Here is a 26,928-nt window from a genome sequence, read left to right as displayed (position 1 = left end):
TATATATATACATTTGTGGCGAAGGATGGGACAAAAATCACACACTCTCACTTAGAGATTTATTTATTTTGCCTTGTTTTTTTTATTTGTGTCAAATGAACAAATGCAGTAAGAGCTGCTTCATGCTACAAAGTACAGGTTTTTAGTCAAGGCTTATGTGCAGCCAGCTGTCCCAGACTGGAATGATTAATTCCTCTAATCTACACGCTTTTGCTCTATGGGAGCCAGAGAAAATAAAATTGTCATGATGTTAGGTTTGGTGCCTGTTTGCTGGCTAGTTTTTTTGTTTGTTTGTTTGTTTGTTTTAATTTGAGTTTAACTTTGTGTTTTAGTCAATACTTGAGTTTTGGAGTTGTGGAGTCCTTCATAAGACACAGGCTCTGTTTGTTTGTAATGTCCTGTTTGCTGTATCTTTAATATTTCCCGAGGTTTTGTTCCTTTAACTGGTCTCTTGCTTTTCATTGGTTTCCCTCTTAGCTATACAGTTAAACAGCTTGTTTCACATCCAGTAATCACTCTTCCGAGTACTGATGTGCTCCAGTTTCATTTAGTCGGTGTCAGATTATCTTGGCAACTCTGTTGTTGTCGCATCAACCTTCCAGAACACTCAGGTCTTCTGGTTTTGGTCTATTCAGCACTGCCAGAACCAGAATCAAACATAGAGAAGCACCTCTCAGTTTTTATGCTCCACAAATGTGGAACATACTTCAAGAAAACTGCAAAACAGCCAAAACCTTGTGTTCTTTTAAGTCGAGGCTAAAAACCCACCTGTTCAGAGATGAAGATTGGTAGTAACTGGCCCATTGATCAACATATTTAATGTACACTTGTTTAATGGTTTAGGTTTTTGAATGTTTACTAATGTTTCATAACTGTTGTGTTTTTATGAGGTGAAGCACTTTGAACTGCCTTGTTGCTGAAATGTGCTAACTTGACTTGACAAGTTAGCAGTTCTTGTTAAAGTTTCATACATTTTATTAAAAATAATTGATTTGGATTGTTTTTTTCTTTTACTTGATTTTGTAATCATTTTTAATATTAATTGTTTTCATTTTGTCCTTTAAGATACCAAAATTTCCATGTAGCTCTATGTTTTGATAGAGCTACAAGCTACATTTTGAAATATTAAATGATTGAGGTGCTGATCAATCATTTAAGTCGCCTTTTTAGCAAACAGTTTTTACTCTTTTTTTGTTTTTGAAAGATTACTTTTTACTTTTACTTGAGTAAAAATATGTTGAAGCAGTGCTACTCTTATTTAAGTACATTTTTTGGGTGGTCTACCCACCTCTGTTATGTTTTGCTACACCGTGTGGCATAGACCCTGAGCCTCTTTGAAATTGATTTTCTGTCTGGAACTGAAAAAGAGAATAGATTAAGAAGTTTTGCAGGACATGAAAGTGGAGCATAATTTTCAAGAAAATTATCTAAACATGAAATGGAAAAATGTTCTGGTTCGCTGTCCCAAAAGAAGACTGTTTTTTACTTCCCAAAAAGTGTCACACTGACCAATCCACTAGGTGGCGGTAATGTACCAGTAAATGAGTTTGTCATGCGCGCACTTCGAACAGAATCAGCAGCAATCCTGTGCCGTAGAAGAAGAAGATGCTTACAGATGACTTCCTGGATGCTCATCTGTGAATGTAAACAGAGAAATGTCGCAGTCTCCAGACAGCAGGAGCCTTTTATCCGCTTCTTCCCAGCTCAACCTGATGGAAGTAGAGTCGGTGAGGAAACCTCTTCTTGTCCGCTGTAATTAGGAACACAAAACCCGAAGAATGCCATTTATCTCTCTCTACATGGGGTTTCATAGAAGAGAGCAAAGAATAAACCGGTCCTGTGTTTGTTTATATTGATTTTATATATTGATTATATTGAACAGACCTAGAAACTGCACCACTGTGCAGTCCAGCCATATGGAATGTATAATAATATTAAAATAATAAGGAAGCTCCGTGGCTTCAGTGAGTGCAGAAAGTTGGAACAAATATTTCCTTCTTTCGTCTGTCGTTCTTTCTCACTTTGGACTCTTGGATCCATAAACTTTGCTTACTGAAGGAAAAACGGTTTAGCACAAAGTCAGGGACCTAAAAGATTTTATGGTCCAGTTTGGATAGAATTCGGTCCAAATACAAACCAGACTTACAAATAATGCAAATAATTTAACTTGCAAGGAGTTGGCGTGAGACACCACATACAGAATTCTGTAGTGTTAGAACAAATTAATACCACATACCCTGAACACACCATCCCCATGGTGGACCATGGTGGCGCAGCATCATGTTGTGGGACAGGGTGTGGATAGAGCTAAATCTAGAACAGTCCTGGAGGAAAACCTGTTAAAAATTGAAGCAGGCCTGAGACTGTAGAGATTCAGCTTCCAGCGGGAGGGCCGCCTTGAACAACAGCCAGAGATATTATGGGACGTTTTGGATCAAAGCATGTTTATGTGTTAGCATGGCCAAGTCAAAGTACAGACCTAAATCCAGTTGAGAATCTATGGAAAGCCTGAAACTTGCTGCTTACAGACACCCTTTCTTATTTATAGAAAAATGTGCTGTTTCTCCTTCCACTCAACATTCTGACGGTGTGTTGGCCTATCACACAAACCCTCCAATAGAATACATACCCTGTAACATGAGGAACTGTGGGAGAGTTCAAAACTTCCATCTTTCATATCGGATATTTCAATATATTTCTATGTTGTATGTTCGGTACAGCAGAAAAACTGCTTCCTAATCCCCTATTTTTGTTTTTGTATGTTAAATATCTCTCCATAGATTGACGATAAGGAGTTTGACATTCCCCAAGTGGACACCCCCCCCACACTGGAGAGCATCCTGAGTCAGGTCAGCTACAAATCTTTCCTTTGTCTGCTTTCAGTCACATTTAAAGAGACAGTATTATGTGAAATCGACTTTGTTTGAGCTTTACATCATGTTATAATGTTACTCAATCATTAAAAACTAGAGGTGTGCCGATCGATAGGTCACCGATCATAATCGGGCCGATTTTCGTGAAAAAGTGCATGATCGGTGATCGCGATCATTGGCTCTTGTTGCCGATACCGATCACCTGCATCTCATTTCGCAGCCTGCCTGTGTAGCTGTTCGCCTCTTTCCTTCACACTGCGTAAACGTGCAGCAACAAATCCTAAGCGATGTTGAACTATAACACACTGAGTGAATGGGGAAGTTTGCGTGTTGTGGCGGAAAATTGAAGCACGTCAAAATGCATCAACACAACGAAGCTAATACGACATAAAAACAATGGCATACTTGACAGAGTTTGGCTACATCGAGGCTCACTGCAGTAAAAAAGACATACGGAGGATCAGATAGCAGGTAAAGCAATATATGTTCAACGCTACAAATACTCACCCGGATTATTAGCATGACGGTCAGARAGCTAAACAAATAACCTGCAAAATTATTTAAGTCTTCGAGCTGCGATGTAAGGCGCTGGTTCTGCTCTCGCTGTTGAACCGCTGCTACGCKMYASRGGTAGTAATATTTCACARACGGAGCGCCGCTTCTGCTCCACCTGGTAGTGACTCTCACACCGAACCTCTGCTTAAAGCTGCAGCATCTAACTTAGCGGTTCTCAACGTGGGCGGTACCGCCCCCCAGGGGGCGTTCAGATGACGACAGGGGGCGCTAGCGGACATTTTTACAAAAGGGGGGCGCTGGGATGCCTTTGGGGGGCGTTTGGTTGAAGGTAAACTTTACACCTTAAATCCACAACAATACCAGTTTAGACTTTGAGCAACTTGGTAAAACTGTATTGTGTAACATTAAATCATGCTTGGCTGCAACTGTATCGATGGCAGCTCTTCTTCTATTCAGTGTTTGTAGCTTCATGGCGCAGCTCCGCATCAGTTCAGGTTACACCGGCTGATGACGCTGCTGTGATTCACTTTGTCTGGCATTTATGTAGCTACATATGTTTTGGCAGTTCTGTGATCATGTCAAAGCAGCAATTTATATTAAAAAGTTTTTTATTTCTGTTTGAATGCTGCCCGCTACCATGGAAGGACAACAGAAAATCGCTCTTATCAAAATGTAATTACTAAAATCACGACTTTGTATCCCTCTGAAAAATGAAACCATTTATATAAAGATATTCCTCCATGGGTGATATGATAGAGAGCATTCATTTTATAGCGTTAACACGGTGCTGTAAGTGGTCCGGTATGAAACGGGGGTGATAGAACAACACAGCACTTTTAAATGTCAATAATCAGAATGCAGAGATTGTTTCCGTTGTTTTAAAAGGTTTATGTCAGACTGCCTTTCCCATCGATGTTTCCTGACCGCCCTGCACCTTAGGGAGTTTAAAAAAAAACCGCCGCGCACATTGCGTAAAACTCTGAAACATGAGAAGCGAGCAAAACGGAGCGAAGAACTAGATGTGATTGCAAGTGTAGAGCTTGCCGAAGAACTAGATGTGAATTATGGCATAAAAAAAGAGAATCCGACGCTGAACAGTGAAAAATCAACACATGATGTGAAACACATGACGATTAGGCGGCGCAGCAGGTGATGAATGAATATTACTGATGATCAATAAACAATAAAATAAAGCAACAGGAAATAAACTAAAGTGGACATAGCAATAAACCAAGAGAGGATAATACTAATCAAAGGAAACTAAATGGAAATGAATGAAGAACAAAATGCAAGAATAAACTAAGAAACTAAAGTAAATACAGAGGAATAAACTGGTATGGCAAGACCTTTCGAGCAATAATGAATACAGAGACTGTATGGCAAGAATAAACAGACACTATTTCCAGATAAAAGGTAAAATAATATTGTTGAAGTGCCATGGGCAGGGGCGCAACTACACATTATTCAGGAGGATGCGAAAACATAAATCGACCCCCCCCCCCCACCCCCCCCACGAAGGAGCGTAGAAACATACGCTCGCCTCCCCCAGCCCCCCTCCTCCAGACGCCGATACGTTTAGGGCAAAACTCGCTACATTTACCCCGTTATGTGCGCGAGGTGAAGGAGCGTAAGGCGCGCTGAAGTGTCCGGAAAACATAATCGGTGCGACAATTCAAAACATCTACAATAATGATAGTAACGTTAAATAATAAAATAATTGTCAGTGCAAGTAGCCTACAAATTCTTTGGTGGGGGGCGGTGAGGGACCTGAATAAAGGCTAGGGGGGCGCTGGCCCGAAAAAGGTTGAGAAACACTGATCTAACTTAAAAAAAATACATTTTACATACGTATTAAAACTTTCGCTGTCCTAACATGAGACAGATAATCTCTAAAAGAAATAATCGATCTCCTCCCTGTTCTGCATAATTACTGCATAATTATTAGTCAGAAACAGCCACTCAGAACTAGCAGTAATCAGCTAGCCGCCATGCTATCAGGAAGTTTTCATTCAGTAACTCAGGATTGTTTATTGTAATGGAGCCTGCATTTGCCTTTGAATGCTAAATTTAATACTTGAATTTTTTTGGCAATGTTGAGAGGTTTTATTTTGGCTCTTTGCATTATTTAGCCTCTTCAGAGCCTTCATATGTTATCAGTCTGTTAAAGATAGTATTACTGATAGCAGTACAATTTGCAGAATGCCTGTTTTGTTTAGTTTTCTTCTTGGAAAAAGTTATTAAAAACAAGTTTTTGTCTAAATTAAGGTGAATTCATGGTTCCTTTTTCCACGTAATAATGTTTATGATAAAAAAATAAAAAAATAATAATTATGTGATCGGTATCGGTGATCGGTATCGGTGATCGGCCCTCATGGGTGATCGGTATCGGTATCGGCAGGAAAAAACCTGATCGGCACATCTCTATTAAAAACATAACCCGGAGTGTTGTCGTGATTTTTTCATGCATATCTGAGAAATCCTTTAGTCTCTGTGGCAACCACTGAGCTGTGCAAAATGCCTGGTTGGATCTAGCTCCGCCTTCTAGATGCAGCTCCACCTCTGAGTTGCAGTTTCCAACCTTCCAAGCTTCCGCCTCACAGAGCAGCCCTTCCCCGCAACTCCTCCACTCTGCTCCTACAGACTAACCAGCAGCATTTAGCAAACATCACTTTTTTCAGCTTATTATACAAGGTACTTCTCAGTGCAATGCTGGTAAAAACGCTGTTAAAGGGTTAATAGAGGAGCCATTATGTGTGAGCTCTCACACCGAGGCAACAGCTTTGGAACTTGTGTGTTTCTGAGTTAAGGTCAGGTTTGCACTTGTTGAATTTGAGCTTTCCTGTGTGTGACCTGGGTTTGAGTGTTACAGATGGAGGAGGAGGAGGACCCTTTCGTTCTGGAGGACACTTGCCTTTTAAACACGGACAACATGGACGCTCAGTCCTACGACACGTCCTCCTTGGCCAGCTCTGATAGCGGAGACCCGGCACACCTCAAACGGCAAGACCACACACACTTTGAAAACTGTCCAAACCTTCTACCACCTGTGGTGACCATAAGTATTGAAGCCACTTTCAGATATGGTATATTTAACGTTGTTACCCGCATTACTGGGATGATTCCATTCAGTAGAATAGATTGCTTAGCACATAGGTATGTAATTGCATCTTGTTGATTGAATAATTCAAGTTAGATATTTGATTCAATAGAAATAATGATGATTTAAAGAAAACTTGGAAAGTTATGGCCTCAGGCAAATATTTTTAAACTGAATGTTAAAATTACTTAATAAACAGGCAAAGTTGTTGAAGTTATATAGTATAATTGCAAATATATGGATATTAATAAAGATACAGGGGTTTGTGTTGGCATGTAAATGTATTTATTTAATACATAAATGATGAATAATATGTTAATATAAAATTGAAAGCTGATCTTCAGTAATTAAAAAAAAATCCATACACAAGTCAAAATGAAAGAAAACAAATGCACAGTATTAAAAAGAAAAAAATGACTAATACAGAAATAGATCATGTATAAATTCCTAATAATACCAAGAACACATAGTGTGGACCAAAAATACCAGAGGTAGAAGCAGAAACTTACTATACCTTCACTTTGTTATACATAAATCATCAAAAACAAAGCAGCAGAATCGTCTCTGTATGTTTTCTAAAACATACAATGGAATTCTAGCTGAGTAAGTAGACAAACTCAAAAAAGAAAACAATAGTATTGTAAGTAAACTTATAGTATTTGTTTTGTAAATGATTTGTTTCTTTAATTTTGAACCACTGGACATCAGCAACATTGCAGATGAAGCTGTTTTCCGTCTGGTTGATGATTTGCATCATTTATTGGATGAAATGGTGACGAGAACGAATTAACTGAAGTTGTTGCTCGATAAACTAAGATTATCATTAAATTAAAAAAAAGGTACTTGGAGTTAGAAGTTTGAAGACATGCAATAATTAAAATAGCAGAGACTACTTTTAAAACATTTTAATCAATTACACAGGAGATAAGAGACTTAAAAAAACACACACATTAAAATGATTCATCGTCAGGTATGGAGAGGCACTGCAGTGCTCAGTAAAGCCAAGCAGTTAATAAATTATAAATGACTTAAACATGTCTAGAAAAATAACCTTTCCCCTTCATGTTGATGTTTCCAGCCTCAGAGTTCTGCAGGTGTAAGTTTATTCATATTTTTCCTCCGTGTCCCTTTGTTCTGTGTGACGACGTGACTGACTGTAGGAAGAGAAGGACTCTGGATCAGAACGCAGCAGTTCACGGCTCGGTTCTTCGCCTCAGCCTGCTGAAGGGCATCTCTGCTCAGATAGTTGCTGCTGCTGTAAGGAACAGTTTTGCACACATCCAGAGTTATTAATTTAACACACCATCACGATTTATTCCTGGTATTTGTTTGGCCATGACGAGAACATTTGTGTCTCTCAATAGGACAAAGTGGATGCTGGGCTGCCCACTGCAATAGTAAGTATGGATTGATTATTTTGTACTGCAACCGATGCTGCTCATTTACAGAAGAACATACTGAACTTCAGAGTGCTCAGATGTGTTCAATTGTTTGCAGAAGAATTAGATATTTCAATCACATTTTTTATATTTATAGACCATCTGTTGTCATCAGTGCATATGATCCTTACTGAAATCTGTGTATTTGTTGACCCTTGCTCAGGCCATGTCTGGTGTTATTGCCGTAGGAACATCTCATGGTCTTGCCCTGGTGTTTGGTGAGTTAATGTGTTAATCCTTCATAGTTTGCTTCAAATGACATTAAGGGATGTTGACTCTAAATAATTTATAACTCAGTTTCAGGCGTACAGATAAAGATCAGACATGGGTGATTCCACTTTTATTGTAACCAGATGTATTCTTTATTTTGTGGCTTCTTATTTATACTCTTGTCGCTTGTAACAGAATTATCTCAGTTCTAAAATTTCCAACTCTATTATAATAGTAATGAAAAAACTTAATAAGAGTATGAAGGGTTGGGCCAGTGAACCTTAAACCTATTAGAGTGTTCATTCTGACTATATTTTATAAGACTCATACTTCCCACCCATGATCAGAAAAGCTAAAGGTGGAATGTGAAACTTGAGAAAACTCCATGTTGACATCAGAGAGCCATGTGTTGTAAATCCAGAACCAGATGCCAATTACATAACATAAATTTCTAGGTGAAGATATATAATTTTACTCGGAGTATTGTTAAATGATAAACTAAACCAATACTTCCTCTTCATCTTTGGGTTTCTTTTATTAACCCATTAATGCTCAAATTTATATCCAATTGCACTAAAAGCCTAAGTTTTTGCTGTTAACCAGACATTATAAATGTACTTAGAGATTATAAATTTGAGCATTGCACATGTCATTGGTATAAATTTAGCTATGTTTAGCTATGACACTAATTAGAGCCACCAGGAACTTGACAAGTCTACAAACTGTTTAATCTCAGGATGTTTGTTATTTGGTTGATTATGTTAATGCTCAACCAAGACTTTAAAAACGACTCAAAAAATATTTCTTAACAAACATTGCTTTTTTATCGTACAGGATTTCAAGTACAGCTAAATACTGCAAAGTTCCTTCAAGTACAGCTAAGTTCTGCAAAGTTCCATAAAAACTCAATTTTTATGGAGTTCTAGCCCATTTGTTGGAATATGAAATGAGTGTTACAAATTGAATCTCAACGTGTATTTTTGAACAACCAATGGTTTTCATCTTGCAGTGTTTCCAATACAGTTAAATACAGAAAGTTTCATTTACTCTTATTTCTTAGAAGCTTTTATTCCCTGTTTTACAATACAAAAAATATTGTATTTGGGCATGTACTCATAAAATGAAATAAACCAGTATTTATTTATTATTTGTTGTACTCTAACGTAAAATTTCGATTCAAAGTTGGATTTACAATTGTACCTAAAGTTCATACTAGTATCACTCTCGATTCCTTAGTGTATCTAAAAAGCTTCATACCCAAAATTAGAGATAAGTAAGAATGTCTGTCACATTTTGTCTGTTCTAATATGTCAGTTATTAGAAGACTAAATACATATTTTTATTGCACAACGCAGCTCAGAGTTAAGATTATTCACTGAATTTATCTGCAAATTTCAATGCGGTTCAGTGTAGTTCACATTTTGACCACTAGGTTGGTGTCAAAGCACTTCTATTAAAGCAAATCAGAATCTTATTGGAAGAATTACCATCCCTGTGATTTGATCATACACATGGTTGATGTAGTGACTGTGGATTATAGTCCATTTCATTAGCTTTAGTAGGAGCATTTATGTCGTAAAACTGTAGAAAACATTGAAAGTTGGACATATATATATATATATATATATATATATATATGAATTAAATATCCAGTTTGGAACTCTACCATTTAAAAATGTATGAGTGACATGGCGAAAATTGAAATTTTTTTCTAATTTTTGCTAATTAAACCAAATCATTGCTGTTAATTTTTTTACTATGTAACTTTACAAACGGTACCAGATATAGAACTACAGTCATAGTGAATGAGTTGATGCTGACTAATGTTTCTTTATCCTGCTGACTTAATGACGGCCTGAGCAGGAAAAGGTACGGCCATGCCTGTTTGATGATCATGCTTATTGCGGTTTGATTTTCTGCCTGCTGGAAGCATCATGTCCCATAATGCCTTTGGTTTGTTCATGTTAGCTTGATGCATGCATCTCTTGCTTCCCACTTGGAGCTTTATTTTTTTCTGTTCCTCCCTCTGTGCCCATGTCATTTGGTGTTACAGGGCTGTTTGATGCTGTTAAGCTGCTCCTGGGTCAAACATGCATTTACAATGTCATGCTAAACATTTTTCAGGTAAAAGCCAGTAAACATTCCCTTAACCTTCTTCCTCAGACACCAACCAGGCTCTGCGACTCTGTCTGGGCAGCAAGACAACCGGAGCGGAGTTCGGCGCCGTCTCGGCTCTTAGCATCAACCACGACTGTTCACGTCTGCTATGTGGCTTTGCCAAGGGTCAGGTACGTTAAACATTTGTGGCTTCTTGAAAGGAAATCAGTTTATGTGCAGTCTGATGTCTGTCCAGATTCAAATTACAATGGAGAACAACAATAGAGAGAGGCTTGGTTTTAAGAAGAAATGACAACATTCCTTAGCCTGGAGCCTTGGTGTAGTGGAATAGAAATTAGATACAGCAAACCAAAAGAAGAAATTGAACAGAACTCAGTTTTATATTGCTGTGCAGAAGTTTCCCAAAAAAGTTGTTTTAGTTGGACCGGCTGTTATCCAGTTCATCATGTTCATGCTGAAGCTCTCTGAATCCAGTTGATTCCAGATCTGACCAACTGTGTACAGATGGTTTTATAGAACTGGTTCTTTGTTCCCTAACTGTTATTCATGGTCAGATTACAATGTGGGATCTCGCCAACGGAAAGCTTTTGAGGACCATCACTGATGCCCATCCTCCAGGGACGGCCATACTGCATGTGAAGGTGAGAGCCGCTCAGCAGAACGCTCTGAATGATTACAGGCTGAAGGTTGAAGAAAGAAACTTCCTCTCAAGTTCCTCTGAGGATTGGTTCCCATCATGCACCATGCAGATGAGCTCAATTATACAGTAAATGTGGGAGTCCCAAAAATCCTGCTCATTAATCATTTCTTTATTATTAAAAAGTCCAGATATATGCATTTTGTTGAAGATTTATTAACTATCCTGATGTAGAGCTGGGCGATGAATCAACTTTATGGAATCATCAAACTTTTGGTTTTCAAAGATTTCCTTTTTGGAAAATGTGGATTTCTTTCACCAATGCTCTCCTTGGGTCTCCATAGTCCAGTGTGATGTCAACATGCCTGGGGCAGCCATCTTGTTTGACAAACGTTCTTGTTTTACAGCTTCTATTCATTTGGATTTTAAATTCTGGTCAACTCTACCACAAAGTATTACAGCCAGGCTAATATTTTTTTCTAAATTATGAGAATATAGTCATAATGTTACAAGAAAGTAGTTGTATAGCAATAGAGTCCAAATAATACATGAATAAAGTCATGATGTAACCAGAATAAAATTGTAATTTTATGAGAACTCCCAAAAAATTATAACAAAAAAGCTTAAATGATGTTGTTGTTAAGCACCTTGTGAAGTTACACTTTGGTAAAGGTTTTACAGAAAACACTCAACATGAAAGGAGAGCATGAGGATTGTTGAAGGAGGCAAGTCAGAATAAATGTTTGGGGATAAATGTGATGATTGTTTCTCAGACACACAGTCACCATACGGATCTATACCTGGATGATGGTCAGCTAACTTCTACCTCTTCCCTCCCCCCTTCTTTAGTTCACAGATGACCCAACTCTGGCCGTGTGCAACGACAGCGGAGGGTCGGTGTTTGAGCTGACCTTCAGGTAAATGAAGTGAATCTGAAACCAAATGATTTCTGTCCAGAAAACGTGCAGTTTATAGAGAGGCTTCTCACATTTTCCATCAATCTTTTTAAAATGATGTGTGATGAACAAAACTGTATGAAAACGAGAATATTCCAAACAGCACTCTAATGAAATGTTTGTTAAAGTGGAACCTTTTTGGCTCAGTGGGATTAAAACACCAAACAGGAGTGTTTTGAGAGAAACCTACTCTGCTGTAATGTATGTGTGTGATTCCTTTTGCTTAGGAACAGATGATATGCACTTAAAGTTTTATCATGATATTTTATAGTATTACTGTGATAAGAACAAAAGTGACTATGAGAATTATTTATTTTGTGAACATAAAAAAGTGTGATTTGTATCACTAGACTGCTCACACTAACTGCATTCAATCATATTTATTTATATTTATTCATACTGGGCCTGTTCAATTAATTCAATTCAATCAATTAATGGCATGATAAATTATAACGAGCTCAATAATATCAATTTGCATGATTTATTGTTTCTCTCTCTTTCTACCAAAAACCGGATGACAAAGGTTTTCAGTCTACTGCTTTGGTCTCAATTAACCACTTGTTTTGAAGGAAAAAATTTTAACAGAGATTTTATAATTGATTTAATTTATTGTTTCTTTTCTTTTCTTTTCTTTTGAAAAGAAACAAAAGGACATTTTGAATATTTAAAATGTCCTCCAGTTCCAGTGTTAATGTTCATTAGAATTTAAAGTTTATTGATCTTTGAATGTGTTCTTGCATTATTATGCCATTACCATTATATTATTGAAAATGATCTCAAAACAACATTATTGTTTATTGCAATAACTTTTTGGAAAATTTATTGTCCAGCAAAATGAGTTATCGTGACAGGCCTCATTGATGTTCTCAATGAAAAAATGGTGGAAAAAATAAAATACTAAAGGTAACAATCCTGACAATGCAGACAGTTTTTTGGGGGGGTTAAATATAATTAACTGAAATTTATTGTGACAGTGATAAATCAAAATTTTTATCATTCTAGTAAATTTATCACAATAATTGATGAATGACGCGATAAATGACCAGAAATACTATTGCTTTTCCTTCCAGGAGGGTGATGGGGATGCGCTCATGCGACTCACGGTGTCTCTTCAGCGGCTCTAAAGGAGAGGTGTGCTGTATAGAACCGCTGCGGACTCCTCCAGACTTCAGAGACCACCCCATCACATGCTACTCTCTCCTAGCTATGGCTTCCCTGACCAAGGTATGGACTTTAGTGTTCCCAGTGCACAGAAAGAAACAGAACAACAGCGGGCCAGAAGCCAGGAGAAAAACCCTGCTGTTAACGACTGCAGAGATGCTTCATGCATCAGATAATAGACCATGGGTCCAGACCCAGATGAGATTATCTCCTGACCCAGGTGGGTCATTATGGTTGGAGTTAAGGGGGTTTTTAACCCCTGATTGTTTTCATCTTTATCGTTTAACACATCAAGAGGAAGTTATGCCCTGTGCTGAGAGAAGGCAGACTTTCTGTTGATCCAGGAAGTAGCTACTGTCTGTGTATCCACGCTTTGACTGAGGATATTTGAGCTGTAGGGAAACCACAATCGGAGAAAATATGTAGATTTAGAGATTTAGAGAGGGAGGGCTTAGGTTTAGAGGTTAGGTGTGAATTAAATTTTGGTTAAGTTTAGGGTTAGGAATAAGCTAGTAATGGTTAGGGTTAGGTAAAATGTCCATGTTAGGCATAAATAAAGTTACTAAAATAAATAGAAGGTAATGCAAAGTCCTAATACGGGTAGATATACAAACTTGCGTGTGTTTTTTTTGCTTTGATTTCATAGAGTGTAAGGACCATTTTCCTAATACATGCTACTTTGTGTTTATGGTACCCAAAGCTCGGGCCCCATAAGAAGAGGTGTTGTTTTTGGGTTGGTCTAGAACTAAGGTGTAAATTGAGTTGATACTGGTTAGATTTAGAGCTACATTCAGGGCCAGGCTATAGAAATTAATAAAAAAAATTAACGGAAGTCAATTCAAAGTCCCTGTGAAGACAGAAATACACACATGTATGTTAGAACTACTGATGTTTTTACTTTTTGATTTTTTCCAATCAGATTCTGATCATTGGACTCAAGCCCAGCCTGAATGTGTGGATGACTCTTCCCTACACTAAGGTCTGATCCTCTAGCCTCCTGCTAGTCTGTTAGCATGGAATCATCTCTCATTTTTGTCCCACTTAAGTGTTTTAGATCAGACTTTCATAACCTGGGTCTATTTTAGCTACTGGGAGGAAATTCTAGTTCTAATTCTGAAACTTGAACATTAAAAGTTTGTGTGTTCTGTTTTTTGGGGGGGTTTTTTGTTTAATGTTTCAGCAACATTTGTTTTTGACGTCATCTCTCCTCAGTCTGATCCCAGCAGCGTGCCTCAGCTGGCCTGGCAGTTTGTTCCTGTCCAGAAGACGGTCAACCCCATGCTGGCCTTTTGTAAAGGAGACTCAGTCCACTTCCTGCTGGTATCTGCTCAGCTCCATCCTCTCCATCATCTGACTCTAATCTCAATTTACAGTCCCAGTTAGATTATTTGAGGAGATTTGCCAGTAAACCTTTGGAACCAATGCATCTTTTAATCCTAGTCCAAGTCTCTTCCATAAACCAACCGTTGTATGAACTGCTCTTTTCGGAGTTCTCTGTGAAGGTTAAACTGGTCTGATTTATCCAGGTGAAGAAGGAGGAGACGGGCACCATCCATGTGATCAAGCAGAGACAGCTGCAGCTGAGTTGTGACATCATCAGCCTGAACGTAAGCTCTGACCTCAGCTTAGCCAAAAAAAACCCAGAGCAGAAAAGACGAGCGCTGTTCTGGATCAGGGTGTTAAACTGGTTTTCATGTTGGGTCACATTTAGACCACCAATGTTCTCAGAATGTATTGATAAAACTGATATACTGTTAAAACTAGGGAGTTTTAACAGCAACATTTGTTTTGACAAGTTCTAATTAAAATGAACTAATATTAAGCAGTTTTTCACATCGATCAGTCTCTTCAGGATTTCACATTGTTTTGGTGATTTTGTGGTGCTAATTTAGAAATATTTGCTAGAAACTTTTGTAATTTTTGCGCTTATGTACAACTTTAAATGTGACTTTTTGTTACTTGCGATAATCGATCACAGACTGTGGCTTGACATCAAGTAAAGCCCAGGCAGCAGCAGCATAGAACTGAAAAATATTGCCAGCTGCATGTGGGAGTTAGCATCACTTCAGCCTGCTGTTTCTGACATTTTTTGTAGAAAATTTGCAATAAACTTACAGTTATGCAATAGCGCATAAATATGTGATGATCTGTTTATTTGTTGAATGATAAAAAAGCTGGAGGGACTGACTGATGTATTTTGGCAGTATACAGATAAAAACTGATTTGATTTGATGGATAAAATAATATTCAATTGCTACCTTGAAGGTTCTTTTTGTGCGTTCCTAAATGCGAGCAAAGTGTTTCATTTTTAGTGTTGGCTGAATGATGTGCGGTGCCAGCAGGGAAAACATGATGGGGTCTGTGTGCTGCTGTTGCTGTGTCTGCAGTGGATCAACAGTTGCAGCCTGGTGCTGCTGGACAGCCATGAGAAGCTGCACGTGGTGGACCGACCCACCCAGGACGTCCTGGAGACGCTGGACCTGGAGCAGGTGCAGCTGGTCTACAACAGCCGGCACTTCAAGTCCCTAGCAACTGGAGGCAACGTCTCCCAGGCTCTGGTGAGACAGACACCCGTTGCCGTGGAAATGTCTGTAAACAGAACGGGCTTTTATCATTTTTCTACTCATAATAAGTATGTTAAAACCTTTAAGTTCTGATCTTTACTCCTTAGTCAGCAATCACAGAGTTAAATTCAGATTTCCACACATTGTTTTGTGTAAATGACATTCACAACTTCACTTCTGGTTCTCAGTGATCGTTTTGATTTTAGAGGAACTGACGGAAAACCCACGGATTAAAACGCACTCATTCAAAAACTCGCATTTGGACCAGATTCTTATATTTTTGTTTTAGCTGTATTGTGGCTAAAACTCACTGATGTTGTTCAGGAACCAAACCAAACTTTGACGATGCTGTTTTTTTATTTTTGTGATAACATAATTAAAATTACTTAAAGCAGTGGAGTCGAACTCAGTTTTGTTTTGTGCCACATCAAGATCATGAATGTTCCTAGATAGCTGATTGTTGCAGAATGTTCTGATAAAACCCATTAAACTGTTGAAATATTAATAAATAGCTGTATCTGCATTCAATAAATACTTCTTAGACTGAAATAATATTGAACATCTTTTCACATTGATCTATCCAGAATTTCCCAGTTGTTTTGTGTTTGTTTGTTTTTTTGCTTTGAAAGTCACAAATTTTGTGGCGCTACTTTAGAAATATTTACAAGGAATTGTGCACTATTTGTACTTATGTAGGACATTAAATGCAACTTTTTGTTATGGATGTGAACTTGACAACAAATAAGGAGTGAGGCAGCAGTGGTGTAAAAGTAAGAAATACTGCCACCTGCAGGTGGGAGTTAGCATCACTTAAGCTCGATGTTTTTGACCACTTTTGTGGAAAATTTACAAGAAATTTAGAATTATTCAATTTGGCATCTGCGGTGTAAAGGGGTCAAATCTGCCTCTTCCATAGGCACATGTGGGCACATGTGATTTAAAGAATCCAGAAAAATGCCATGTTTTAGAGTTTGATTTGGTTCCAGGTGTGTTAAAGAATCTGAAGTTAACATCAGCATGCTTAATATTCCAAAATTCAAAATATGCTGGAAATACATTGCAGTGTGAAAGTTAAGAATTCTGAAATGACAAATCCTGCTTAGCTACTATTTGCTAAAATGGCTATCAGTGCTAGTCAGTTTTACGGTGATTTATTAAACATGTGGTCATCCTAAGACACCAGCTGAGCCGATCAGATCTGCTGTTCATGTGTTTAGATTGTAAAATCTGTGTGTTTGTGTTTTAGGCGCTGGTTGGAGAAAAGGCCTGCTACCAGTCACTGTCAAGCTATGCAGGACAGATCGTCTGCCTGGGTACCAAGGTAGCTGTTAGCTTTAGTCTGTGTCTATTCATCCATCACTGTTCAATACAGAACAAAACTCAGCTTTCTAGCTTGTGCAAAATATTCAGGCCTCTTTATAACTTTGTCATGTTACAAACACAAACTCTACTGTGTTTTATTGGAGTTGTGTGTATGTGTGTGTTTAGCTGGGTAGTAAAAAGTCACATGACCAAATCTAGAAATCCAGCAGAAATGTTTCCAGCAGCAGTTCTACAAACACAGGAACATTTACTATTATTGTTACTATTTTGAAAAAATTCTTTGATCATTGCCAACCATATGGATGTTATTTGCACAATGTTGCTTGATCTTGTTGTTTAACAGTGTGTGCTTTGCTTTGATTTGCTTGTTTTGCAGTCAGCTCACATTATGTCCCTAAGGAACTGGAAAGAGGTATGCATCATGTTTCATCTTTATGAATGTGAGTGTCACATGTCTGCATAAAACCCTCAACTGTCATGGCAGCAGTCAGAATATGGCTCTAACTTTAAGGCAGGAAGTAATCGATCTCAGCCAATAGAGTTATATGTGAGGATGAGCTCATCAGGGTATAATGTTGTTATGATAAAGGCAGTATTGCTGTTTATAGGCATACGAAGATCATTTTACAAAACAATTTGTTAGATTTAAAGAAGCTAAAGGGTCATAGAAGTACACAAGAACAGAAATATTAGGATGTAAATATAAAACTGACGTCCATGGAAGCAATTGAGTGTCATCCGCATACAGCCACATCTTCAGTGTGTTTCCTGTGGGTTTCCATGGTTACCCAGACAACCCATGTTCTCTGTTTCCAGCGTCTGGACTGTTTACTGAAGCAGGAGCATTTCACTGAGGCTCTGTCTCTGGCCTGGTCCTTCCATGAAGGCACCGCCAAGGCTGTGGTTGGTGGGTGTGGTCATAATTAATGTTAATATAAACTATCTTTTAAATATGGTTTGATCACATACTAAAAGAACAGCTGGGATTTTTTTTTCTTTCTGGATCTTTGTTTTTCTTTGTTTAAGGCCTTCATGGAGATTCACAGAGAAGGAAGGCGGTTATCAGCGACAAGGTGAGTATCTTAACCTCTTATACACTTTGTAAAATCTGCTGGGGTTTTTTTGTTTTTCAAACTTGAAACACCTTGTCTTTGCAGATGGTAGAAATTCTTCTCCATTTTACAGAGTACGCTGTGAAGAAATGCCCAGAACAGGGCAAGCTGCAGGTCATGGAGCAGCATTTCCAGGTAATGGAAACACATTGGCTTATTAGAACTTTTAATCTAACTGTGAAAATAATCAGTAAGTGACCAAATATGAAACCTCTGATGACGACATTTAATTATGTTTTTAATTGTATGGAACGAATGTTCGTTTGTAAACATGATGGATAATGTGACGGCTCAAATTACAGTCAGTGGATGCCATGATTACCCCCTTTTTTCTTGCTTTTTCAGCATTAGCCAGCATTAGTGTACTGCAACTGTTTATCACAGTGTGATAAAATAAGTTATGCTACCAAATTGACATTAGTGATCCATTACATGAAGGTGAGTGGATGAATGACGAGAGAAAATGACCCAAACTTCAGCGGGTGGACATTACTTACTAGGAATATTAAAGCAATTTTGTTCACAATAAGATCAACAGCTCTCAATGAAATAAAAATAAGACAAATGTATCCATGGGGAGGAAGACCAGTGGTGTAAAACCTTAATAGGATTTTCCTAAACCAGTACATTTTCACAAAAGTAACGGGATTCATATTTACCAAACAAAGGACAAATGAAATACAATAATTTCTTCCCATTTTAGTCAAATTTAACTGGAAAAAATGAACATGTAGCTTCAGTCATTAAGGCAGATGGTAAACTAAGCCATGAAAATTAAAAGTGCAGCAGGATGAACTGGAGGCAGTGTACTGTGCAGACACTGCCCTAAAAATAAAACCTCTGTGGGCATTCTGAGTTATTTACCGATTCTGAAAGTGTGGATCCTAAGCTTTTCAATGGTGTCGAATACATAGACATAAAAAAATAGAAGAACATTTGCCATTTAACAGTCGCCATTCTGCAAACAAGATGAGTGAGAAAACAGGTTGTAAAGGCTCCGCCTCCCCTTGCGGTGTTGATGAACACATTATCACTTTACTTACTTGAGCTGAGCCTGTTATGCCTCTGACTGTGTCTGGCATGACCAAAAGGGACTGGTCTAAAACTTGGAATGTCAGTAGATTGATTTGATTGTTGTGAATGAAATCGATGTTCCATGTTTATCTCTGTGCCTGGATCAGGAAGTGGTGCCAGTCCTGGTGGATTATTGCCTCCTGCTGCAGAAGGCGTGAGTACATGTGTGTGTTCATGCTGTGGCTGATTGTGTTAATGACGCTGACCTTCTAAAGGAGGGACAAAGCCTGACCATGAGTAGAATCACACAAACCTTCCAATTGATCCTAGTTATCAACCAATGCTTTAACCCCGGTTTATTATTCAGAGTAGTTTAAAAAGTTTTCTATCTAAGGAAACCCAGCAGATTTCATCAAGTCATAAACATCTATCAAAAACTAACTAACATGGTCCTATGTGAGCTAGTAATTACCTTCTGTTTAAGGTCACTCTACAACATCTCAATTGTATTTAAGTCAAGACTAGACTACTTCAGAACCGTCATTTAAAAACAGTCAGAGGTGAACTTCATGTGCTTTGGATTATTGCCCTGTTTCATCCACTAAATGTGTTTGAGATCAAGAAAATAACGTTCTTCAGATTTTTTTTTGCCAGAAAGTAGAATTCATGAAACCATCACACTACCACCACCATGTTTGACTGTCGCTGTGTGTTTGTTTTTTTTATGCTGTGTTTTACTCCAGATTTAACAGGACACACACCTTCCAAACAGTTCCACTTGTTGAATATTTTCCCAGCAGTCTCTGGGATCATCCAGATGTGTTTTTTTTTTTTTTGGTAAATGTGAGACAGGCCTTTGTGGGGTTTTTGTTCTTCTCAGTCTCTCTTTCTTATTGCTGAATCCTGAACTTTGATTGGGCGTCAGGTGTCTTTTTTTTGGAAACTGCATTTGGGTTATTTCTGTTGGATACTTAATTTTCTCTGATGATCTGATAATTAAGTGTCACAACGAAACAAAAAGAATAAGGTAGGTTGAAGGTAATATTATTTATATAGCACATTTTCAGCAACAAGGCAGTTCAAAGTGCTTGATGTCTGTTATGTTCACAACACATTTGGTGTCAAAAAACAGGCAAAGACCAGAGCTAACACAATAAGGCAGTCCACACAATTTCTATTTTAAGATTGTGACGAAGAGGCTGACAGTGTTTGGTGGTTTATTTTCCAACCTCCATGAAGTGGTCAGTGTTGGTTCTCTGACCGTTGAGAGTGAAGCTCCTTGTTTCACAGTGACCTGCTCTTCAACCAACTGTACTCTCGGCTGGTGGAGAATATGGTTGCTAAGGGCGTCTTCCTGGAGTCACTGGAGTCGTACATTGTCGCCAATCGGCTTGGTCACATCACTACGCCTGTTATGAAGGATCTCCTGGCACATTACCATGACAACGGTATGATGAACAGCCTGGAGAGATGTATTGTCCATCTGGATGTCACCAGTCTGGACATACAGCAGGTGTGTAGATGTACGATGAATCCTGTATGTAGAACACAACAAGTATGAAGAATGAATGCCTGGACATGTTGTCTCTTCTTGTCTGTGTGCCTTAATGAGTAAAGGTGGTCCAGGTGTGTTGGAACAACCAGCTCTATGATGCAGTGATCTATATTTTCAACCGAGGCATGAATGACTACAGTAGTCCGATGGAGGCAAGTTCCACACAAACGGCATGTTTTTGTGACTGACTGAACTGGAAGTTGAGGATTATTCAGGTTCTTCAGTTATCAGATTGGTTCAAAGTGCTATTCAGCTTTCCAATGTTTCAGTGTTTCTTTTAGATAACATGTTTTTTTGTGTTTTTTTTACTTTGTCAGTTTTTTCATCATCCATTTAATTGAGGAAATTATATATACTTCAGAAGATCTAAACTGCATTGTGTGTGCTCTGGTATAATGGATCAAGAGCCCTCCTGAACTGTGTCCTTTATTATTTCAGAAACTCTTTTCAGTGATTGGTCCCAGAGTCAGAGAGGGACGGAGCCTAACAGGTGATGCCTGCACCTTCTTCTTTCCTTTTCTGTTCTATTCGATTGTTTTTCTCTTTTTTTCTTCTCTGTCAGTATTTTGCCACAAAACATTTTTAAATACTTTTTTTTTTTTTTTTTTTTTTTACATGTGTTTCCTTTTCTTTAGGTGATGATGTGGTGATGGGGAATAAATTACTAGTTTACATAAGGTAAGTCCTCCTGATGCGTGTGTCAAACTGCTGTATATTAGAGGCTTAGCCTGTATCTGTACTTACAAAAATGCATAGAATATTGTAACTACACAAACTCATATTTTTTTTCATTTTTATTGATTTTTGATGTGTTTTATTTGCTCTAATGTACGTCTGTATCACCCTCACCAGTTTTGTTGTATTTGTTCCATTGAGGCTTATTTCTGAAGTTTTACTAAATAACCGATTAGCCTGGAAACATCAGAATAAAGCTAGCTAAAAGTTCAGTGGAGTCTTTTGGATGCACTGACCCACTTCTGAGGTTTTAGTAACATCTGATATTGATCTGATACAGAAAAACAGCTAGATTGGCTTAAAATGTTTCTTTTGTTTTAAACACATACATAAATGTACCAAATTACAAATGTATTTGATAACTCTGCACCAGTACAGCACACATAAATATGCCAACAGCTTCACAAGCTTGGTCAAACATACAAAAACAACACAACATTAATTTGTTCAGTCAGCACAATATGAGCATAACAGCCAAAGTGAAATAAATAATGAAGGAACTGAAAGTGACAAAAACAGTATATTGACTACTTTGGTCAAACGTATAAGAATAAACTGCAACAAACTTTTTATTTTAAATTATATTTAGGAATTCTAAATGTAATATAAAATAAATAATAAAGCGTAACGTTGCTCAAAGCACAAAGCATAGAATTAGACGGAATAGATCTGACCTTATGGATTGGGCACATTGTCACTGATATCCCATCTAGAATTTTTTTTCAATATCAAATCAGTGCATCTCCACTTTCAGCTGCGTGTTTCATGTTAAATAAAACTGCCTGTTGAAAAATAACTCTCTGCATACTAAAATCAGAAATTGCGTCAATGTGCTCTGATCAGTGAACATCTCTGCGTGTGTGTGTGTGCGTGTGTGCGTGCGTGCGTGCGTGCGTGCGTGTGTGTGTGTGTGAATGAAGCTGCTGTCTTGCTGGAAGAGCCTATCCGATTGGAGACATCCCTGAAGATCTGGTTGCTCAGGTCAAATACCAGGTATGGTCAACCGTTCAGACGACCAGTACTCTGTGAGAACAACTCATGAAATAAAGTGATGTTGATTTTTATTTTACTGGTTTTCAGAAATGTATTTTAATCCAGTGAAAGCAATCTTTTGGTCCCTACAGGAATCTGCATTTCAACAAAAACAGTGTGTTGATGCTCATTTCGTTGTGCATGTCGATGTGGAATAACTTCACTCTATGATCTTATGTATCTGGTGTTATTGAAAGCAGGCGGTTTGTTTGACATTTGTTTGTTTTTGTGTTCTGCTTGTGTCTGATCAGGTGTTTGAGTTCCTGATCCGTCTCCATTCAGGCGACTCCTCACAGAAGGAGGAAGTCTTCCCATTTATTCACACACTCCTCCACTTTGACACTCGGGAGTTCCTCAATGTCCTTGCCATGGTGAGATTTCTCTCGGACTGTCTCTCAACTGTCATTAACAAGCTGTTAGTTATACTATGTTTTTATTTTGTAGGTTTTTATTGAAAGTTTGGCCGATTTCAGATTGGTTTCAGTATATAAACTGACACAAAAATCCCCAGTTAGTTTCCAGTGAACTAATAAAGTGTTGTTTTGCATCTGGACACAAATATAAAACATATAACCTGAAATACAAAACTTTATGCCAGATAAAAAAATTTTCAACCACAATAAGCCACAGAGTTTGAGCTAAATTGCTCACCTGAAACAATGCCAATCTAAATGTAAACCAGCTACCTGGAGCAGTCAGACCAAACTCTGTACATTTATGCATGACAGAGGAATCTCCATTGATGAGAAGGGATTTTTCCAACACGAGCTCATGCTGTATTCTGGTACACCTGGGACATCAAGTCTTTAAAATATATTCTCTTATATGGACACCGATAGGCTTGTCACAATAAGCAATAACTCAATTAATCACATGATAAATTAAAATATCAATCATTTCTATTTGCGTGATTTATCATTTTTCTCTTTTCTCTCTATTTCTACCAAAAACTGGATGTTAAATGTTTTCAGTTTGGTGCTTTGGTCTCAACTAGCTCTATTGTTGAACGACAATTTTGTTTACAGAGGCTTCATAAGTAATTTTATTTGCTGTTTTGTTTATTTATTGTGGATATTTAAAATTAATTCATTTTAAGTGAATGTGTGCTTCTCAAAGAAGCACCTGCTTGAGAATGGCCTTAAAACAACAGTCTTATTGTTTATTATTGGTGATCGCAAAAACTTTGTCCAGCAAAATAATCTATAATCTAAGCACTGGCTGTGCGTGGTATACTGCCTTCATCATTGAAAAAACCCAATAAAATCTCCACTCATTTCTAAACTTTCCACTTTTTTTGTTTTAGAACATAAAATCAAATTACTTTCAGAAATGGAAGGATTCTTTGTTTAATGCTGACTGAAGTAAGAAAATATGTTCTTGATTGGAGAATTGTGTGTATGTCTTCCAGACGTTTGATGATGTCCAGAACGATAAGCAGGCCCTGGAGTACCAACAGAGGATAGTGGACATCTTACTTCAGGTGAGATTCAGGTCTTATTAACAGTTTGAATCTGCTGTAATGAAGAGAGAAAGGAAGCCAAAATGCAGCTTCTTCAGGAGGTTTACAACTGCTAGTTGTCCACTGAGACCTTCTGAGAAACCCATAAAGATTATGACCAGAGTCTGAAAATCTTTCATGATTAATTTCACTTTTATTGTTTGTTTTCCTTTGTGCATTAATTAATACACTGCTCGTTTGTTTTAATGAAAGGTAATGGTGGACAACCCTGACTTCACTCCCTCCCAAGTCGGTGGTCTCTTCACCTTCCTGGCTCGCCAGCTGGCCAAGCCAAACAACACGCTGTTTGTGAACAGGAACCTTTTTGATCAGGTATGTAGACAATTCTCTACAACTAGATTTATTACTGCAAACGGTACTTTTGACATCAGGAAATGCTGTTTGTTTTTACATCAAGTTCACTTCCCAAGTTGTTGTGCACGCATTTAAACCTTGAAGCCTCACCAAGGGGACCACCCATTAAGAATGAACCCAAAATGACAGAAACTAAGCAATAAATACACACTGGAGGGTCCTTAAAATCTCCTTTAAGATGAACTCCAGAGACACAAAAACAGTGGAATAAAATATTTGATTTAAATTAAATGCATCCATCTGCAAATGAAAGTTTAAAATCATTGCCTTCCTTTTTTAAGTGACTCATGGGTTTCAGAAGCTTAGTATTTGTGGTGTCAGCTCATATTGTCAGCTTCCTGCGCAGACATTTCAGCTCAGTGACATCATCAGCTGAAATCAGACCGAAAGTCAGAAAGAGGAGAGACGGAAGTGAAATGATCATCTGACCAGATATATTCCCTCTGCATCAAAACAACCTCACAGGTTGAGAATGTTCTAAGCTGAAGAAACGTGTTTTTGCATCTTCAAGCTGAGATATTCTTCTGCAGCAGTGACAGCAGATGGAAGACAGGCATGGTGTTGAATTCCTTGTGTCTCTGTCTGTGCTCCGTGTCTGAAGGACTTCTGTCTCCTCAGGTGCTGGAGTTCCTGTGTTGCCCTGACGATGACTCTCGACATACTGAACGGCAGCAGGTACATGTCAAAGTAGAACCGTGTCACACACTTTGTCTTTGAAAATATGCAGGATCAAGCACACCTATTCCTACAAAATGCTTTTCATATTTTTCGTTTTTAACATGAAAATGTAGCTCAATAGATAATCATTCTGAGTCATGTTCCGAGTCATGTGACCACTGCGATGTAGAAACAGCTGATTCTGTCACAATAACAAATTTTTCTGGATGATGAAATGTTCCAGAAGTTATTGCGATAAACAATGACATTGTTGTTTTGAGACCATTTTCAAGTAAAATAATGGTAATGGCATAATAATGCAAGAACACATTCAAAGATGAATAAACTTTAAATTGTAACGAATATTTAACATAAGAATTGGAAGTCATTTCAAATATCCAAAGTAAATAAACAAAATAACAGAAAAAAAACAAATAAAAAGAATTAAGAAGTCTCCGTAATCAAAATTGTCCTTCAAAAAAAGAAAGGACTAGTTGAGGCCAACGCACCGGGCTGTTTTTGGTTGAACGAGGGAGAAAAGATAAAAATTGTACAAATGGAAATTGTTGAGTTTGTTTCAACATAAAATAGAAAGTATCTGTCTACAGAATTGCATCCAGTAAGTCCAGGTGTGCTGTTTATAAAGTCATTTATGTTGTTCTTTATGGATTCTTGCCACACAGCAGGAAATGTGAAAAATGTACTTTTGCTTTAAAACGGTTAATAAACATCAGTCAGTGCTCTGCAGGCACAGCTCAAAAAATTTTATATGAAAGAGTTATATTTTGCATCCCTCATTTCAAAAGGGAAAAGCCATATTATATAAATTTCAGGTCTTCGGTACTCTGTTTTTTCATGATTCTGACTTGGATAAGAAAATCCCAAATTTATTCTCTCAGAAAATTAGAATATTACACGAGATCAATAAAAAAAAACGATGTTTTGAACACAAATGTCAGGTTTTTGAAAAATCTGTTCATATCTATAACTTGCATGACTTCCTGCATCAGTGCAGCGTCTCGTTGAGGAGACCAGCCTGTGGTTCTGCTGAGGTTCTGGAAGTCCAGGTTGCTTTTGATAGAGAACTTCATGCCATTTTCTTTGGTTCTGGTGTCTCTCATCGTCCTCCTGACTCCATAGCTTCTCTATGTGGTTCTGGTCAGTCCAGCCGAGCTAACTAACCTCAGTACTAGCATGGTTTCTGAAGCAGCTTCTTGTTGCTGCTGGTACTTTTAGCAGCAACACGGAGCGAGTCCTGCTGGGAAATGAATCTTGTTGTCCTAACAGAGTCTTCTGAGAGGCAGATCAAGGCCTGTGTGGGGAGAGGGGAGAAGAGGCAGGTGGTCACTTTTCTGTTTTCTCAGCTGGCAGCAGTTATTGTAGCAATGTGGAACTCAGCTGAACTTCATGTCCTCTCCTTATCTCAGCTTAGAACTAGAACTCTTTGTTTTCTGCTGGGCTGGAACATCTTGTTTCCTGTGTTTAACAGAGGATCACTGGTTCTGACGTACAGAAAAACATAGATGTTTGGTGTCAAAAGTTATATTTCAGATTTATTAAGTCAGAATCCATCTACCTGGAGGGTAGATGGATTCTGACTTAATAAGGGTGGACTGGCGGTGCTGGTTATCTTTAAGTCATTTATTAAGCATGACTCATCTCCCCGCCAATCTGCTGGACAGACTCTGACATGTATCGTTTGTTTCTCTGCTTAGGTTCTGCTGGAGCTGCTGCAGGTCGGGGGGGTGGTCCAGTTCAACGAAGAGCGGCTCTTCACGCTGGCAGAGAAAGCCAAGTTGTAAGCAACCAATCAAACATGGTTATCTACATCTGATGCTTAAACATGAAAATCACTTCAGCATGTTTAGGGTGGAGGAGAAGGGTGGATGAGCAGCACCACATGAGATTGTGATTGACAGTGCTAATTGGTTGGTTGTGATTGGTTGTTTCTAGTTAGCACTTGGAGAAGGAAGAGGAGTTCAAATTTTTCACAGATTATCTGTCTCATCCCAGACTGTCATGACATGGTGACAGTTTCAACAAATATATATATATA

The 26,928-nt window shown here is 38.1% G+C and overlaps 1 protein-coding gene across 4 annotated transcripts in view; it reads left to right on the top strand.

Moving 5' to 3' along the window:
- The first annotated feature begins 1,564 nt into the window (after positions 1 to 1,564).
- The window catches only part of vps8 (VPS8 subunit of CORVET complex), a 37,149-nt gene continuing 11,785 nt past the window's right edge, over positions 1,565 to 26,928 (top strand). For 2 of the 4 annotated variants that reach the window (XM_008429135.2, XM_008429133.2), the window contains exons 1-31: positions 1,565 to 1,727; positions 2,781 to 2,849; positions 6,259 to 6,389; positions 7,647 to 7,743; positions 7,851 to 7,883; positions 8,089 to 8,143; positions 9,999 to 10,004; positions 10,299 to 10,423; positions 10,808 to 10,894; positions 11,740 to 11,807; positions 12,917 to 13,070; positions 13,927 to 13,986; positions 14,220 to 14,327; positions 14,534 to 14,614; positions 15,395 to 15,565; positions 16,818 to 16,892; positions 17,271 to 17,306; positions 17,711 to 17,801; positions 17,921 to 17,967; positions 18,052 to 18,141; positions 19,188 to 19,234; positions 20,311 to 20,533; positions 20,638 to 20,727; positions 21,014 to 21,065; positions 21,211 to 21,253; positions 22,231 to 22,303; positions 22,594 to 22,713; positions 23,751 to 23,822; positions 24,054 to 24,173; positions 24,834 to 24,890; positions 26,588 to 26,670. In XM_008429135.2, the coding sequence (XP_008427357.1) occupies positions 1,656 to 1,727; positions 2,781 to 2,849; positions 6,259 to 6,389; positions 7,647 to 7,743; positions 7,851 to 7,883; positions 8,089 to 8,143; positions 9,999 to 10,004; positions 10,299 to 10,423; positions 10,808 to 10,894; positions 11,740 to 11,807; positions 12,917 to 13,070; positions 13,927 to 13,986; positions 14,220 to 14,327; positions 14,534 to 14,614; positions 15,395 to 15,565; positions 16,818 to 16,892; positions 17,271 to 17,306; positions 17,711 to 17,801; positions 17,921 to 17,967; positions 18,052 to 18,141; positions 19,188 to 19,234; positions 20,311 to 20,533; positions 20,638 to 20,727; positions 21,014 to 21,065; positions 21,211 to 21,253; positions 22,231 to 22,303; positions 22,594 to 22,713; positions 23,751 to 23,822; positions 24,054 to 24,173; positions 24,834 to 24,890; positions 26,588 to 26,670 (2,636 nt within the window). In that variant the 5' untranslated portion in view covers positions 1,565 to 1,655. The remainder of the gene's footprint in view (positions 1,728 to 2,780; positions 2,850 to 6,258; positions 6,390 to 7,646; positions 7,744 to 7,850; positions 7,884 to 8,088; positions 8,144 to 9,998; positions 10,005 to 10,298; positions 10,424 to 10,807; positions 10,895 to 11,739; positions 11,808 to 12,916; positions 13,071 to 13,926; positions 13,987 to 14,219; positions 14,328 to 14,533; positions 14,615 to 15,394; positions 15,566 to 16,817; positions 16,893 to 17,270; positions 17,307 to 17,710; positions 17,802 to 17,920; positions 17,968 to 18,051; positions 18,142 to 19,187; positions 19,235 to 20,310; positions 20,534 to 20,637; positions 20,728 to 21,013; positions 21,066 to 21,210; positions 21,254 to 22,230; positions 22,304 to 22,593; positions 22,714 to 23,750; positions 23,823 to 24,053; positions 24,174 to 24,833; positions 24,891 to 26,587; positions 26,671 to 26,928) is intronic. The other 2 variants (XM_008429136.2, XM_008429134.2) reach the window with 1 other exon arrangement.

This window comes from Poecilia reticulata, linkage group LG15 (assembly GCF_000633615.1).
Source record: "Poecilia reticulata strain Guanapo linkage group LG15, Guppy_female_1.0+MT, whole genome shotgun sequence".
NCBI classification, from domain to species: Eukaryota; Metazoa; Chordata; class Actinopteri; order Cyprinodontiformes; family Poeciliidae; genus Poecilia; species Poecilia reticulata.
This window is presented reverse-complemented; position numbering and strand designations above follow the sequence as displayed.